Raw genomic sequence first — 16,629 nt, forward strand, 5'->3', positions numbered from 1 at the left:
ACATACGCAAAACATAAGAATAAGAAAGAGAGAGAAAGAGTATTTATCGTTGATTTGCAACTACATATTATATATAGTAGTACTTACGGGCAGGCTGGGCTTGCTTCGAAGTAGCAGTTTGTGCAGGTATTTTGGACTTTGTTCATCGTTTTAATTATTTTTTGTGCCTTATTTTTATAGCCAAGATATTTTCTAAGTACTTGCATCGCTCGCTGTTTATTGCTTCGACCGCAGTTTTGAAAATAAGCAAGAAAACACTGGAAAGTAACTCTCCTAACCATATTAGGTGCCGCACACCCGGTGATAGCTGATAACAGCATATATTTTTTCTACATACGTAAAATATAAATAAGTACCTAATAAGGCTTGAAAAAACATGACACTCAATGCCCAGTACGAAGAGATTGGCAAGAAATTTGTCGAACAATATTACTTAATGTTCGATGATTCTACCCAGCGACACAACCTGGTGAACATGTACAACGTGAGTGAGATGTTCATATATTAATTCGCCTTCACGTGAATTGCAGCCAACTTTGCTGGGATTCAATCTATTTTCGGGCTGCCGTTTCGCTTGATTCTTTGATCATCCAACGTATTTTATTTATTTCAGGCTGAATTATCGTTTATGACATTTGAGGGAAAACAGTTTCAAGGTGCTGCAGGAATCATGGAAAAATTCAATGTAAGTATAAACTTTCAAATTGTTGATCATGTGGCTGAAAATAACTGGGTTTTAACTGTATTTAGGTGTAGCTAACTTCTTTTATTATACATCGTTAGATGTATAAACCATTGGTTTAACTATGAGTACATTTTCACTTAAGTGAATTTTGATCCTCACATTGAATCACAAGCCGGTTTTAATGTATTTTAATGTTAGATTTATAATGAGTAATACACTTTTTTAATTAACATTGTAGCTTTATACATATAATACAATAAGAAAATAATACAGATAAAACGATCAAGAAATTTTTATTTTAAAATATGTTTAGAATGTAACCTAAATTTTTATGTAAATGTAACCTAAGATATTCGACTATATGCCTTAAAAAGTTGATTGATCAAAAACAAACATGGTTTCAATCGAAAACTTGTGTAAATATACATGTTATTTTTTTAGAACCTAGGATTCCAAAAAATTCAAAGAATAATAACAGCAGTTGATTCTCAACCCATGTTTGATGGAGGTATTCTAATCACTGTTTTAGGAAGGCTGCAGGTGAGTTCCAAATTTTAATACTTTCATCATAAAGTAAATCATATAAACTATAAACGAAAGAAATTTTGTTGAACAAAAAAACTTTTTCTTGTTAAATTTTTTTGCAATTGTTGATTGGACATATAACTTTCGTGTAAAATTTATGGTAAAAATCGTCCAACGACATTCCTTCTATTTAAATCTACATAAACAACTATAACGAAAAACTCAGTGATCATTCATGGTTGGGCAGACGGATGATGATCAACCACACGCGTACATCCAGACATTTGTCTTGGCGCCAATTGGAACCAGCTTTTTTGTGCAGCACGACATCTTCCGACTCTCGCTCCACGATACAATATAAGCATCCACTGATCTTCAGGTCGTGGTAAACTGCCGACCTCCTTTTTTGCACAACTCCACTGCACACTTGCTTATTTTGGTTTTTACCCTTCACTTGTTACCAACTCCACTTTTTGTTATTATTGAAAATATGTGCTTGCTTTGGTGCAACTAATCCACCACAGTTTAGTTGATATGAAGTTTGGGAGACCAAACGTAAATAAGCAATTTAGACAAGCGAATGATAATCTCTGCAAAATCCTTTAAAGTCGTCGTAAAATAACTTGTATGCCTTTTTTAATATCATGCGCGAAAAGTAAAAGAAATCTCAATCCAAGACTGGAATCTAGACCTCTCTCTTCCCACTAAACAATTTAAGAACTGTTATCTTATACATGGAGTATCATGTCAGAAAATGATATCAGTGGTCGAAATTACGTTATTTCGATTGAAACTTGTCGTCACTTTCTCATTCTTACGATATCAGTTCGAAAATTGTTTTTTAGCTTGCCTCTCAAAGGCGCGTTTTCACTTCAGCCATACTCACAAACCATTAAAATATTCTCCAGTTATGAAAATACCCTAGAACATTCTCTTGCATTTTGTACTGTTTTGTCTTATCTTTGAGTACAAGTGAGTTGAAACTAGTTAGGTGCTCCTCTTAATTCACTCAGCATTTTTTGTTTGTCATCTCAAAATTTTGCAGTTTTATCGAACTTAGCTGATCACTTTGATGTAACAAAGAGCACCAAAACAAATCGGGGAATGCTGCTTGTTACAGTTTTTATAAGGCAATGCCTCTATTTTTTTTAGTTTTATTAACCCTGCTATACTTTTATTTATTTTGAAAATTGTACAGACTCTTAATTAATCCTATTGTCAAAATATCAGCTGATTTCTATTAATACATTACTTTCATAAGAAAAACTTATTATTTACCATTAGTGTTCTGCAGTTGCTGATTACATGCATGAAATTATGGTATAACCTGCTTTTATGTCTAAATTATCAATCAACTACTCATAATATACTAACTTGTTGCATTACTAAAATGTTTTTGTGAAAGCAAATTGTATGATGAGACATAGTTAAACTGTTAATTGCTACCTATTAAGACATAGTTACTTCATCTTATTTTTGTTTATTTCTTATTTGATTTATTTAAATTGATAATAGTATTTTTTTTCTTGTTTACCCCAGTATAGATAAATAAAGCTGACTCGTTTATAAAGAAAATTTATTGTAAATAAAAAAAAAATGTATTTTAATTCTTGTTTCAGACTGATGACGATGAACCACATGCCTTCATGCAGACTTTTGTGCTTAAGCCACTAGGAGCTTCGTTCTACTTACAACACGATGTTTTTCGTCTATGCATCCACAATCAATAATAGTGTATGTAAGAAGGCGTGGTTAAAGAAAGAGGTTTAATTGTCTAATTTTTCATTGAAAATAAATTTTTAAACAAAAAGTTTTTTGTCACCGCTGAGTATTCATAATGTCTACCGTTACTCAGGCATCAACTGTTTTTATATAAAACTGCTTAAGTATAAGAGAAAAGAGGATTTAAGAATAAAAAAGTTAAATAATGAACGAGCCTCGTTGGTTTAAACAAGTTTTTATATTAGTTAGAAGGTTTCTTATAACGTTACTCTAATAAATTTTTGCTAATAATTACACAAAGAACGACATTATTTACGAGTAAAAAAAAATTTTATGTGAAAGAGGCTCTCTTAATACAGAATAATAACAGATAATAAATATTACGAGGTTTTTCGAGAAAACAATGTTTTTTAAACATACTTTTTATTATTTACAATACTTTTTTAAAATGAATTTTCGTAACCTAAACAAGTAGGGTTTCTAATTAATACTCGATCTTATTGATCTTCTCGTTCGTCCTATTAATGATATTCATAAGGTTCACTAAAAAATTACAAATTGCCTCTCTTTTCTTGTTCCATTTCAATGGCTTCGAACAGTGCTTGGAAATTTCCGGCACCAAAACCCTGAAATAAAAGGGAACGTTAATAAAGTGCTATGTTTATAAAAATTTTAAAGTTAATAAACATATTTTTTTCAAAAACAGGATTTTTTTGTCCAGTGCCTGAGTAAGAGTTCCTACCTTATCGACTGCACCTTTTTTTTATTATTTTCAAACTTATGTATATTTAATCTCAAAAACGACGGAATATACAGACGTTATTTGCAGATTGCCATTAATTCAATAGACTCAATTGAAAGTTGAAAGAGAAAACGTACACCAAAAATCCAAAGCGAGCGATTTGTATGTACTACTCTAGGGCATCATACTCACGTGCAAAAAATGGCAAGGTATGAACTATCGGATGTATGCATACCAAATTCCCTTGTTAAATACTACAAGATTGATATAATTTTTCGAAACAAAAGTTACGTACATTGTGATTTCTTCTCTGAATAACTTCAATGAACAGAGTCGGTCTGTCCTGCATGTTTTTGGTGAATATCTGAAGTAAATAACCGTTCTCGTCGTAATCAATGAGGATCCTCAATTTCTGAAGAACCTCCAAATCCTCCAGGACTTTGGTTCTACTGGACTGGAGTTTTTCCCGCAGCGCGTCGTAATACGCGTCCGGTACGCTCAAAAACTCGACTCCTCTTGCGCGCAAATTGGTTATCTGTTTCAAACATGTAACGTTATCTCGTCACGATTAAGTTAAAAAGCAAGGATCAACTCGCTCGTAAAAATATATATGTATCTTTGGCGAAACACTTACGGCAGTAATGATGTCACTGGTGTTGAGGGCAATGTGCTGAACGCCGGGGCCGCCGTAGTACTCGACGAACTCTTGTATTTGGGAGCGCCTCATACCCGGGGCTGGCTCGTTTATCGGCACTTTTACCGTTTCCTCCCAATTCGTCATGACGATCGAGCGCAACGCCGAAAACTTGGTGTGCAGCTGCGTGTCGTCGACCGACCAAAACCTGTGAAACTGCAGGTACTTTTCGTACCTATCAATAAAAAAACAAAAAATAAGACCATGTTAACCGTGAGGATGCGCCTCTCCAAACCAATTGTGCTCCTAAAGTAAACACGTTTACCATTTCGCTACTGGCTCCATTTCCTTGTCCGGCTGGTTTCCAACCACGTGATCGATGAACTTCAAGTTAACGGGTGGCCTGAAAAAGTCTTTGTGAATCTTTGTTCCCCACCTTAATCGGCAATCGTTGGGACTTACAAAAGTTTGGAGATTGCGTCGTCTCGAGCCTTTTGGAAGCCTGGCAAGAAGAATCCCTTGTATTTGCTTCTATCGACGAACGTGTGCAACGTGTCCCCATACTACGATGAAAAAAAAAAAGAAAAAAAAAATGTAGTACCTACGTGGATATGCTATTAATACGATGAATATGTTTAAACGCGTACAGTCTGTACAGTTGCAAAGCGGACAACGCCGTACTCGTCTCTTTCTTCCCACAAATCTCGCACGACTTTGCAGCCTCGGTCGTTCGCGACCTGTCCAAGAACATACATATATCAACTCGAGTCACAAAAATCGATTGTTTCTATCGGTGATGAAAAAAAAAAAAACAAAAAAACAAAAAAACAAAAAAAAAAAAAAAAATACCTTAAGGATGACGTCGATGTCCTCGACGTTGAAGGCAACGTCGCGGACGCCGTCGCCGTGCTTGGAAAGGTGACCCGCCATTTCCTCGTCGTCAGGCTCGTAGGCTGACTCAAATACGAATACAATCTGGAAAAATTAAAATCGCCCATGGTACAGACATGGTACAGTCTGTGTTTTCTTGGCATTGTATAAATGTTTTATTTTATCATTACCTGATTTTGTCTAACAGCGTGTGCTGCTGCACGCCTCGAGCCAGTCTCCAGACCACGGTAGCCCAGGGGCTCGAACCCCATCCTCGCGCAGTAGTAACTAGCCGCCTGTGTCAAATTAATGGGCCATTGTCATTCAATCACTCGCTTTTTTTTTTTAATACAAAAAAAAAAAAAAAAATATTCTAGGATCCTATAGACGGTATAATGAAATATTGAGGCAACGAGCAACCGGATATACCTATAAACTCTCCCAAGGTTTAATTATATATTCACTTTGAAAGTTATTCCAAAATTTTCAAACGGAATAACTTTTCGGTATATTTTTTCAAGTCAATCCATACCGATGCTATTTCGTCAATAATCCCACGAGTACTTTGCGACACTGAAACGCTAAAATTTTTCAATACCGGGCCAACGTCTCGTGTATTCTCGACATTACCAATGTCAAAGTGATCAAATAAATTTTGTACATAAAACTGACCATCACTCACCTGCATTGCATTTCCGACCCAAAACCTAATGTGATCGAAACTCAGAAATTTTCCTCCGATTGGCTAAAAATCACACGAAACTAATTAATTCTCTTTATTTATTTATTTATTTTTTTTTTTTTAAGTTTATTACTTCCGTTTGGTATTAAATTAATTTCTGGAAATTACCTTGGGCCCTTTGTCTGTGTATGTGGTCTGCAAATAAGTAGAATTGAGTATTAAACAAAAATAAAAGCGAGACTTTGATGAAAAAAATTATTACACATTTTTTTTAATATCGAGATAAATTTTTACAATGCAATGAAGACCGAAAATTACCATTGTGCGTCGTGAAAACGGCTACGGAGTGGTGAAAAAAAAAATAACAAAATAGAGAGGAAAAAGGGAATAAAAAGAAGGAAAAGAGAGCTTTATATGTCAGTGAGACTGGCCGCGAGTGGTGATCGTAGTGAAGTGTCGGCAGCTCGATGCCGATTTCTCGTTTAAATAAGCTCGGTATTGGCCAAGCTGTGGAGGCTTGTTTACCTGCCTCGACGAGTCCTCGCGAGAACGAATAAATTAATCGACTAATATCGTCTTTTTTTATTCATTTTTTTTTTTTTTTTTTTTTTTTTTTTTCTTTCGATGGTACTTTTTTCCCTCAGTTTGAAGAAATCTATATGGCCGGGAGGCACGGCGTTGCCGTCCTGTGTGTGTGTGTGTTATGTCCCTCCGGAGGCTCGACTCGCGCTACATATACTATACTCACCTATATAATGATAATTATTGAATTTTAAATTTCAAATACGAAGCTGCCGAGTGTTTGCAAGCCAGACGAATAAGCTGTTACTTTACCACTCCAAGTGGCCGTGTTGTTGGCTCGAAAATTAATTTTCTATTTTTCTAAAACAGCTCGATCTTTTTTACGCTGAATCGTGAGCCGAAGCTATACGTATAAAATTGGTATTTCGTGATGAATCTAAACTTATGAAAAAAAAAATAAAGAAACAAACATTCGCACGTGACTCGAGAGTTTGTCTTTTTACAAAAAATCACCATCAATATTCAAAGAGTGACATTATTGTGGTCGAAGCCGAGCCTTCTCGAAGCGTCGAATCGAGTCCCCGAAACTGTTCACGGATGCAAAACATTAAAACCTGGGAATAAACCAGTTGTCGACTCGATAAAAATGCTTACCAGCGGATTACACGCCCAACAAGTTTGTCTCTCTCGGCGATTCTCGATTAACATACACATATATATATATATATATATGCACGCGTGGTGATAATCAACCCGTCGAACTGGGAGGCTCGCCCAGCTTGCTCGTGCAGGTGTAATATATTTATCACACATGCTTATCCATGCTTAAATATGCGCTCGGCTCGTGGTGTCTACCGTGGAATTCACTTTGTTAGACGTATCGGTTGTAACTTTTACCTGCCCCAAAAGCGCTCGATGGATTCTCCAAGTTTATCCGTGGGCTGGGCTTGGGTGGTGATCCACAGTCGTCAAAAATAATGCAGATATTCAGTATTTAATTTGATGAACTTCTCTGTTGTAAAAGAGAGATACTGTGGAATTTGCGAAAATTCTCAATAACGGGGAAGGACATTTTTTTTTTTTTTCTTTTTTCGCTAAATGTTGAGTTAAAGGGTAAAACAATAGACGGCGCAATCATAGTGCATCAGGCGATTTATTACAATTACATGTAAGTACATACAAATGGAATGGAATCAAAGGACGTTGCAAATTATCCTGGACGCTAATCGATGGCATGCAATATAATAATATCTAGCAGTGCTGTTTTTCCATTTGCAAAATACTGGAATATATATAAAGCAACTAATCGCAAGCTTGGCTCGTAATACTGAGCGGTTTGAAAATAAATTTTTTTTTTTTTTAATTTAAAAAAGAGAGAAGTTTACAATTTACTTTCCCTAAAATGGACGAAACATATTATTTTCGCAGACGATTGACGACGTTTTGTCGTGGATATACTTATTCGATAACTAGAAGGACTTTGTAACGCGTATATATATGTACATGGCGAAAGCGAACAGATGATAATCAATAAATGATTCGTATTCGCTTGGCAGGGAAAAAAAAACATGTTTATGACGCACTTTGTGACAACTGCAGCAGTGAGACTAGCACTTGAATTTGCTCGATACAGTTACGATGTAAAATTTACTTTACACAGAAATTTATGGTACGCGATATTTAATACTAATTGATTGCTAAAACAAAAACAGCAAAAAGCCGAAACATAATTGGCGTTTCGTTTCGATTAATAAATGATACGAAAATTAATTCAGTGCTTTCTCGTGTTTTAAAAAATACAAAAAAAATGATCAACCGCTCAGTTATATAATTAAGTAATACAACTGCATAGTTTACTATTTATTAAGTAATATTTGTACGCATGTATTCTCGATTTTTCAAACTTTTTCAACTAATATATAAAAAATTACATGAAATTTCCTTGAAAAAACTAATCCAGACATACGTGGGCCATTTAACGTTTTCAATGGTTACAAGTATTTTACAAATATTTATAAAATAAGGCATTTGGCGTTTGTTTTGTAGTCAAATTTTTTTTTACTTATGAAACATGTGCCCTCTTTTTCAACGTATCATTTACAATTTCCATTAAAAAATCATGTAATTTTTTTTTGTAATGATTAAATACAATTGACCGTTGATATGATTTCTGCATTACTATCTAATGTTTATTTAGTATCTCCTTTCTAGTTGGTAACGTCAATAGAATGTTACAAGTTAGTCTACTTCTATACAATGATTTTTAGCAGAACATAATATTTCAAAGACAATGAATAATTAACAATTTTTAGTTTTTTGACATACAAAACAATAGTTCACAAATACAACGGTAAAATATAAAACGAGAATGCGTGTGGCAAGCGGTGAGTTAACAAAAATATTTTTTAGTCATATTGCACTTGTTTACCGTGAGTATATTAACACGTAGATTATTTAGAATACGAGAACGTGTTTGCTTCTCAACTTGTATGCATAATAACAAAATATGCGTTTTTCTTACCGTAGTGAAAACACTGACAATAAGTGGTGTTTGAAAAGATTTATATTAATATGGAATGTTTTGATTTGGCAAGTTAAGTTATATTTAATAAATCACAGAAGAAATTTTTTTTTTTTTCTCATAATGGTCCACATTGTATGAAATGTTATAAATTTTTTTTCTCCTTGTTTACTGAATTATCTTAGTAATAAATTTGGCAATGTTAAATTTTAGTACAAATATGCACTATGCACTTTACTTTTAACTGCCACATGACTTATTTGATATCATCACATTATTTTTTAAATATTTGGTAATTTACAAAAACACGAACAGCCAAATACTTTTATTAATGAGAGTGATTTTAACAACAATAATATCAGCCATCACTTCTTCAAATCTTAAAAATCTTTACTCTAATTAATAGTGAAAATTTATTTTTTTATAAAAATACACTTATAAACTCACTTGGACAATTTTTTGTCTATTAATATTAAATTTTTCCTCAAAGTTCATAACGAATCTATTAAAACTTATAATTGCGTGACTTTAAAAGACACTACAATCAGTTTGCTTAAAACAAATTCCGTATAGATTGTATTATTAAAACTACCACACGATTTATTAAAATGCTACTAACAGATTCAAAGTTGTACGAAACATATATTCCTATAGTTATTTTTAACAAATAAAAATTCCAAACTTATTAAAAAAAAAAAAAAAAAAAAAAAAACTGAAAATAATTTCAAATTGTTTCGAGTTATCACTGAGTGCGTAAATAAATTTGTCAGTAATTGACGACTAATAATACGTCTTTATTTCAGTAAAATACGGTGTACATTTACCTCGAAAGTGTTGCCTGTTTACAGTATAATAATACCGTGATCCCTTTCCAGTCTGCGTTTAGCTTTTAGTGGCACTGTTCCCATTAGGTCAGCCGGAGTTGGAAGACCACCAGCTGTGCTCGAAGCCACTGCTTGTTGGTAAAATACCTCGACATTTCCACACTGATTTCCATAAACAACTGTGTCATCTGTTCTGTAAGAAAAAGATAAATTGAAAAAAATTACCGTTTAAAACTTACATCATTTTAAACATTATAGCATTTTAATTACCTAACAACTATGTCTGTAAGGTTCTTGTTACGTTTGAATCTATCATGAAGAGAAGAGACAACATCGAGCTCTGTCACACCCCAAAGTCCAGATCTATGAATCGTATCCCATTCGGAATCTACACTCAACACACTATACAATTCTTTGTTTTCATTGGAAGGTAGTGGCTCTAAACACTGCTGCAAGCTTACTTCTAAACAGCCCAAAATGCTGACACATGTTTTCCACTGAAAAAAAAAAAAAAGGGTTTAGACAAAAAATTGATGCTAAAAATACACCACTGAAAATGTTTCTTATTTCAAGAAAAACTACACAACTTACGAGATAATGTATCAACTCTGGATCGTTGGCAGTACCTTCCTCCATCAGCAAAAACATCACCATATTCTGATGTCCACAGAGAAATAGTTCGCCCTTCTCATAATTACCTTCATCCTTCGTCGTCGTCCAGTCTTCATCGATCTCGTCATCGTTGTCACTCAATCCTTCTTTACTTACGGAATCCAGTTTAGTTTTAATCAACTGATTATTAACCAACGAGTACGTCGAAATATCTCGAAATTCACTAGGTGTAGTTTCTCTACTGCAAAAACCACTCGTTTTTTCGTCAGCTAAAAGACTCAGTTTGGACATGAGTGGCGTCAACTGCAACCCGTCGAGCTTTCTGCGCTGTGGCAGTTCAAAAATACCACTACACTCCGAAGTTGGTTTACATCGATCATCGTTGTCCAAAGCATTCAGAGGTTTTAGGGGAAGACTCATAGATCGTCGATAGTTCTCCTGTTTACTTTTTTTCTCCTGCAATCTAACATCCAAAGTCAAATTTGGCTTTGGCTCGGTTCGATTGTGGACAATCTCGCCGTTGCCATTTTTTATTACCGGTACGTCATTTTTCAATGGTGGAAAGTTTTTCCGAGTCTCAGAACTAAAATCAGGTGTTTGGGATATTTGATTCAATTCCTGATAGTGATTTTCAATGTATTCATCGTACAGGGACTGAGAAACCGGTAAGCCGTCGTTTCGAAAAACCGGATGACAGGGATCGGTTATAGTGTTACAATGACGCCGATGTCTCTGTTTTTTAGGTGAGTCATACTCTACGGTAAAACTGCTATTGAGTTTCGGTAGACCAAAGCTGTACGTCTTAAGCATGAGTTTGTTCTTTAACGATTCCGTAATATCGGTAAGACTCATAGAGTTGCGATCTTTCGCTTTTATCATCAGTTTCTCTTTGGGTGGTGCGTTTAGCAATTTATTCAAACGCTTGCAGCGTAATGCTTCTTTCACAACATCAGGAATGTCATCAAGGTTTTGTTGTTGTACCGTTGTCTGATGCCCTGTGTTTCGACTACTGGCATCGTTTTCTTTGTCTTGGCTAGGCTGATGGTTCTCAGTAAGCTTGGCATCAGCTTCTTCGCTACCTGCGACTATCGACACCGCAAAACCATGTAGCACTCGATTTACATCTTTTAGCGGAGTCGAGCAGACACTCGGCGTTAGCGGATGCTGGTACTTGGGACGTTCTATTTTGTTTACGTGGTTATTGGATTCTGGTTGTTTGCGCTTTACCGGAGAGCTGTACGCGGTATTGTGATGTAAAGGAAGTATGCAATTGTTCTGGTTGTAGTGCGTTGCGTCCAATTCAGCTTCTTCAGGCACAGTAAAAATACGAGAAGTATCGCGCTTCATCATTGAAACTGGCTGATCTTTCGTGCCGGGTTTTGGATTCTATTGAAAAATGCATAATGGCGATTTCTCATAACTTGATATATAAAAAAAATATATTATAATGAAAATATAATGAAAATATTACTTTTTTATGAATGGATTTTTTATGTGCTACGTCGACAGATGAACTGTAGCCACGTTCAAGGTTTGCTTCTTGAATTAATTTTGAGAATTCTTGTTGTTTAACAAAAACGCGAAATAATTGCACTCCTACTGGTAAGTGAAAATTTGTCGGTACGTTATCAGCTGGGACCTGAAAAGTTGTTTTGTAAAAATTACACAACATTACTTCCAATGCTGATTAAAATTTATATAATACAACTGCCAACCTTGATTCTATAAGGATCTGTGATGACTAGTTGTTTAGTCATTTCAGGACTTAATTGTGATGCAAGAACTCTGAAAACGTTGTAATGACGGTGTTACGCAGTTTTTAATGAATAATTTGTTTATTCTAACAGTCATTGCGATATAGACAAAAAAAATAGTAAAATACTCACTTGTTATTATAAAACAATGCGCCACCAACAATACCATTTGTTTCCTGGCAAAATTGAAGAACTTGCATGGCTCCTAAAAACACATTGCTTGCATTCTAGAATGAAATAGATAGAGTTGACATTAGCTACATGGATGCATAATCGTATGTAAATCAAGAAAAAAAAAAAAAAAAAAATGATAGAATGTACCCTTGGAAGCTTTAGCATTGGAAGATTGGAGAAAAGGCTGGCACTATACTGCAATATCGGCAGATACGTTTCAAATATCTGATACAACTTTTCGGTAAATTTATTTCTTTCGTTATTGAGAGATGACAAGATCGTCTCGAAATCACAGTGGAAGAATTTGAGAAGCGATTCCAAAACGTCCGCGCGTCGCTCCAAAATCCAGTCTTGTATATTTCTATCAGTACCCACTGCCTGAAAATTAGTTCAATAAACTAATTTTTTTTTTCTTTTGTTCATGATAATAGGGAAACAAAATTTACATAGACTTACAAGTATATAAGATCCAAATTTTTTGAGAACGAATTTGCCTCCTTGCAACGATATTATGGATGGAGATGAAAATGATGTGGACAAAAACTGATTGACGCCCATCAATTGACCAGCCAAGGCTAATCTCTGTGTCGGTGAAACCCAGGCTGGGTGAAAATATATAACAGCATCAGCTGGATCTAAAACTGGATCATCTTCATCTTTACAACACATTGTGGTGTCATAGACGAAAACTATCATCATTTCTCTGGAAAAATAATACACAACATGACGTAGTTTAATATATACTGTTTACCTAAGTGTATATAAATAAATGAAATTTTATTATATTAAACAAAATATTGCTTCACAGTACATATTCTTAAAATGTGTTAGTAGTTATTTTGACTGAATTCACCTGAATTGTTTGTAGCAATCAATAATAAAATACAAACAAACATAAATCGATCCAATTTTATCGATTCTAACATTATTTAAGTACTTATATAGAAAATAAAATACAACTTGCGTCAAACAATTAATCAGTTTGTGATTTACGTGAAAAGTAGCCAACAATTAAAGTGGGGTTCAGGAATGACCAATCAACAATCGTCAATACTGATAAGGCTTAGTACACTGATAAGAATATTTGATGTAATCTCTTGAGCTACTCTGTGCTAGCAATGTTTACATGTATTTTCGTTTTTTCACTGACGTTTAAGTTTGTTGAAGTAAGAATTGCTTGAATTGAGATACAATAGACAAGAATATAAAAAATATCAAGATCATTGAACTACATATACTGCTACTTTCCATTGAATAAATAATTAAAAGACTTGTACGTTTTGTTAACTATATTTAATAAATTTAAATTTAACGTCACGATGTAGGTATTTTCATTTAATGTACGAGTATTCAAGTTTCTCCAGCAGCTTGATTTTGTCAACTCTCTTCATATCTTGCAATGAAAAACAAAGCCAAGTTGCGTTGTTGCAAAATTAGAGCATAAATAAAACTGACAAGCTAGATAGTGTAAATGGAATTGATTTCTGCTTAGTTGAAATATTTACCAAACAAAACTAATGAGTTAAAAAAAAAATTGATATTAGAAGCTGCAAGCAAAGTGTTCATACTTTTAGCATGTCGATGAAAAATATTTAAGATTAGTAATCTTGAATATTATAATAACGTGTACCAGGAATGACAGCCAGAACAGAACAATACACGAAATCGACGTGGGTAAAAAACTCACGCAATCTTACAATCGTCATTATCTTGACGAAATAATCAGTCGGTTAAAAAAGGACATTCAAACAACAGCAGTGAACCAAGACTAATTATAATGTGAAAAGAAAGCAACATAGTAGGTACATCTCATTATCGTTATGAGCTACTGAAGACAACTGAAATAACATAATCTAAAATAAGAGTGTCTAGCCTGTAAGTAGACGCTCTTTTCCGTCAGTGTAACACTTGAATATGCATTAAATACGTACACTCAAATGGTATATCTCATAAACTCTCAAGAGTATCGTTATCTTTTCTAACAAGAGCGGCATGGTTTTTAATAAAATTATAGATAAAATGCGATTACGCAATTAGCGAAGACTTCCGTACTTTGCCATGATCGTGTGTGATATATCGCTGTTCTCGTTTGCAGAATGTGTGTTGTTTACGTCGAGGACGACGACTTATTGCTGTCAAATGTCTGATGTTGCACTATTAAGTATAAGTAGAAATGTATTTCAAGAAAATACAGAACTGCAGTGCACGACGAAGACTTTATTTTTGAGGATATAATATAAACATTTGGATAAAAAGCCGAAGCTACTATTATTATGTCAACCGGACGAGACACACGCACGTCTTATTCACTTGGCTGTGCATCAAGGACTCTTTGCTACCTTATACTTATTAGTAAAGGCGAAAAAACACGGTACTATTTTTTGCGTTACATAAGTAAGTAATGTCGATATTATATTCTCATCGCGTCTTGTAATCTTATTCTTCTCGAGCAACGCTCTGCTCTGAATGTATACATATAAGATGAAATCCATGCATTCGATATTTTGATGCATTTAACTTTCATATCAACTACAAAACGTCAAAATAAATTTATATATATATATATAGTAAAAAACATCAAATGAAAAGCGTCTGCTAAGTATCTGGGTGTTTTCCGCAATCGTCACCAGCAAGTGATGGTGCACCATGGGTAGCACTCTACGTTACCATCAGGTCGGTAAGTCAACTACCTTGAATTAACTGGCGCTCTGTTCCGTAATCTGGCCAGTTAAAATAGCAGATGACAGTCAACAGCGATGAAATCTTCACTTTTTTTTCTTGACTTTCACGTCGTCTGCTGTTTTAACTGGCCAGATTACGAAATATATATATATATATATATAGCTGTAGCGCCAGTTTAATTCAAGGTAGAGTTGACTTGTAAGATGTACGTGAAGTTATGTGTAGTAATTAATTAAAGTAATTACTACTAAGTAATGCCATATGGTCGATTTTATTAAACCATATGAATATCTATATTTTTGGAGGTAGACTTTTGGTTTAAAATAAATTGTAAACTTGCCGCAAACAGCACAAACCACGTCAACTTTTAATTATCTATCTATAACATTAGTTGCGGCTGGTTTATAATTGACTAAATGGCTCTAATATAAGAAGTAATAATTATTTTAATCAGCGCTATCTAGCGTTGCGAATTTTTGAACTAAAAAGTGGCCCTAAACTTTTGAACCAGAGCTTTAGCGCGTAGAGCTTTTTAATCAGTTATAAACCAGCCGCAACTCATGACGAAGCTATAAAATGAAAAAATAACGATATATGTGTTTTTAGCGGCAAGTTAACAATCTATTTTATACCAAAAAATCGACCTCGTATGTGTTTATACTTTTGAAGATAAATTTTCAAGCATAAGATAGATTGTTAACTTGCCGCCAAAAACACATATATCGTTCTTTTTTTATTCTATAGCTTCATCATGAGTTGCGGCTGGTTTATAATTGACCAAATGGCTCTAATCCTGAATGCTCTGATTGAGAATTTTAGGAGCCACTTTTGGCCAAAAAATAAAGACCGCTAGATGGCGCTGATCTAAAATAATTATTGCTATTGCTTATTGCTACTTACAGTAAAGTCACTTTATTAGTTATAAGCCAGCCGCAACGAATCTTATAGATAGATAATAAAAAGTTAAAATTTTTTGTGCTACTTGCGGCAAGTTTAAAATTTATCTTTTACCTTAAAATCGACCTCCAAAACTATCAATATTCTACTTATCTTATATGGCTCATAAAATCGACAATATTTATAAAATTACAATACTCTTGACCTTTTACCATTAACTAATGAAAGAACAGCCCTTCAACTTTAGATTTCCAATAAACAGTTAACTTACATAATATGTACATAACAAAATTTGTGTTACAGAAATCGTAAATCACGATCAAATATACACGTAAATTAATCAGTCGAAAAGAGACAACTGAAGAAAAAAGGTCTTAAAAAGAAGTAGCCACACGAAGAGTCTCCTAGGAATGGAGCATCGGATCTCACTAATTGAAAAATACATTTATCACAGAGATGTAAATTTTAAGTGTTATAAGTAAACAAAGAACCCAACCTTCTCTGATCAAGTGAGATCCAATGCTCCATTCTTGTATGAGACTTTTCGTGTGACTGTGCTTCTTTTTCAGGCCTTTTTTCTTCGGTTGTCTCTTTAATGGACTGATTAATTTGTGCTTACATGAGTTAATGGTAAAAGGTCAAGAGTATTGTGATTTTGTAAATATTGTCGATTTTATGAGCCATATAAGATATGTAGAATCTTGATGTAGAAACTTGCCGCAAGTAGCACACAAAATGTTAACTATCTATTATCTAATAACAAGATTATTTGCGGCTGGTTTA

At 34.2% G+C, this 16,629-nt stretch overlaps 3 protein-coding genes across 5 annotated transcripts; 1 reads left to right on the plus strand and 2 right to left on the minus strand.

Annotated features, from left to right (window-relative positions):
- Positions 1–70: 70 nt before the first annotated feature.
- Ntf-2 (nuclear transport factor-2) lies at positions 71–3,142 on the plus strand. 3 transcript variants are annotated; one of them, XM_089593026.1, is made up of 6 exons: positions 71–126; positions 198–484; positions 614–685; positions 1,127–1,225; positions 1,458–1,595; positions 2,830–2,898. In XM_089593026.1, the coding sequence occupies exons 2-5, from the start codon at positions 377–379 to the stop codon at positions 1,569–1,571; spliced, it is 393 nt and encodes a 130-aa protein (XP_089449152.1). In that variant the 5' UTR covers positions 71–126; positions 198–376; the 3' UTR covers positions 1,572–1,595; positions 2,830–2,898. The 3 variants fall into 3 exon arrangements, with proteins under 3 accessions (XP_089449152.1, XP_089449151.1, XP_014213415.2); XM_089593025.1 differs by having other exon boundaries at positions 89–484; XM_014357929.2 differs by lacking the exon at positions 1,458–1,595 and having other exon boundaries at positions 89–484; positions 2,830–3,142.
- A 119-nt stretch (positions 3,143–3,261) lies between these two features.
- Hpd (4-hydroxyphenylpyruvate dioxygenase) lies at positions 3,262–6,303 on the minus strand. The gene is made up of 11 exons (XM_014357898.2): positions 6,179–6,303; positions 6,029–6,055; positions 5,861–5,923; positions 5,370–5,474; positions 5,158–5,283; positions 4,956–5,045; positions 4,771–4,871; positions 4,634–4,711; positions 4,309–4,543; positions 3,970–4,209; positions 3,262–3,558 (listed from the first exon to the last, which is right to left on the minus strand). The coding sequence occupies exons 1-11, from the start codon at positions 6,179–6,181 to the stop codon at positions 3,484–3,486; spliced, it is 1,143 nt and encodes a 380-aa protein (XP_014213384.2). The 5' UTR covers positions 6,182–6,303; the 3' UTR covers positions 3,262–3,483.
- A 3,337-nt stretch (positions 6,304–9,640) lies between these two features.
- On the minus strand, positions 9,641–14,657 carry HPS4 (Hermansky-Pudlak syndrome 4 protein). Its single transcript, XM_014358412.2, has 9 exons — positions 14,320–14,657; positions 12,724–12,970; positions 12,415–12,645; positions 12,226–12,320; positions 12,055–12,124; positions 11,811–11,978; positions 10,319–11,725; positions 9,998–10,224; positions 9,641–9,920 (listed from the first exon to the last, which is right to left on the minus strand). Exons 1-9 carry the CDS (start codon positions 14,325–14,327, stop codon positions 9,746–9,748), a joined length of 2,628 nt encoding a protein of 875 aa, XP_014213898.2. The 5' UTR covers positions 14,328–14,657; the 3' UTR covers positions 9,641–9,745.
- Positions 14,658–16,629: the final 1,972 nt, after the last annotated feature.

Source organism: Copidosoma floridanum, unplaced genomic scaffold (assembly GCF_036245765.1).
Source record: "Copidosoma floridanum isolate Cflo_tuat_1 unplaced genomic scaffold, Cflo_Japanese_pri ptg000019l, whole genome shotgun sequence".
In the NCBI taxonomy this organism is placed as follows: Eukaryota; Metazoa; Arthropoda; class Insecta; order Hymenoptera; family Encyrtidae; genus Copidosoma; species Copidosoma floridanum.

Bases quoted from the DNA above. Each gene is read 5' to 3' on its own strand.
- HPS4 (XM_014358412.2), bottom strand. The intron at 11,979-12,054 runs GTTGGCAGTTGT...ACAACTTTTCAG, and splicing joins CAGATCCTTATAGAATCAAG to GTCCCAGCTGATAACGTACC. The intron at 9,921-9,997 runs GTAATTAAAATG...TTTTTCTTACAG, and splicing joins CTTACAGACATAGTTGTTAG to AACAGATGACACAGTTGTTT.
- Hpd (XM_014357898.2), bottom strand. The intron at 5,924-6,028 runs GTAATTTCCAGA...TGTGATTTTTAG, and splicing joins ACACAGACAAAGGGCCCAAG to CCAATCGGAGGAAAATTTCT. The intron at 4,872-4,955 runs GTACGCGTTTAA...TTTTCATCGTAG, and splicing joins GCTTTGCAACTGTACAGACT to TATGGGGACACGTTGCACAC.
- Ntf-2 (XM_089593026.1), top strand. From the start codon at position 377: ATGACACTCAATGCCCAGTACGAAGAGATTGGCAAGAAATTTGTCGAA. The intron at 686-1,126 runs GTAAGTATAAAC...TTATTTTTTTAG, and splicing joins GAATCATGGAAAAATTCAAT to AACCTAGGATTCCAAAAAAT. The intron at 1,226-1,457 runs GTGAGTTCCAAA...ATGGTTGGGCAG, and splicing joins CTGTTTTAGGAAGGCTGCAG to ACGGATGATGATCAACCACA.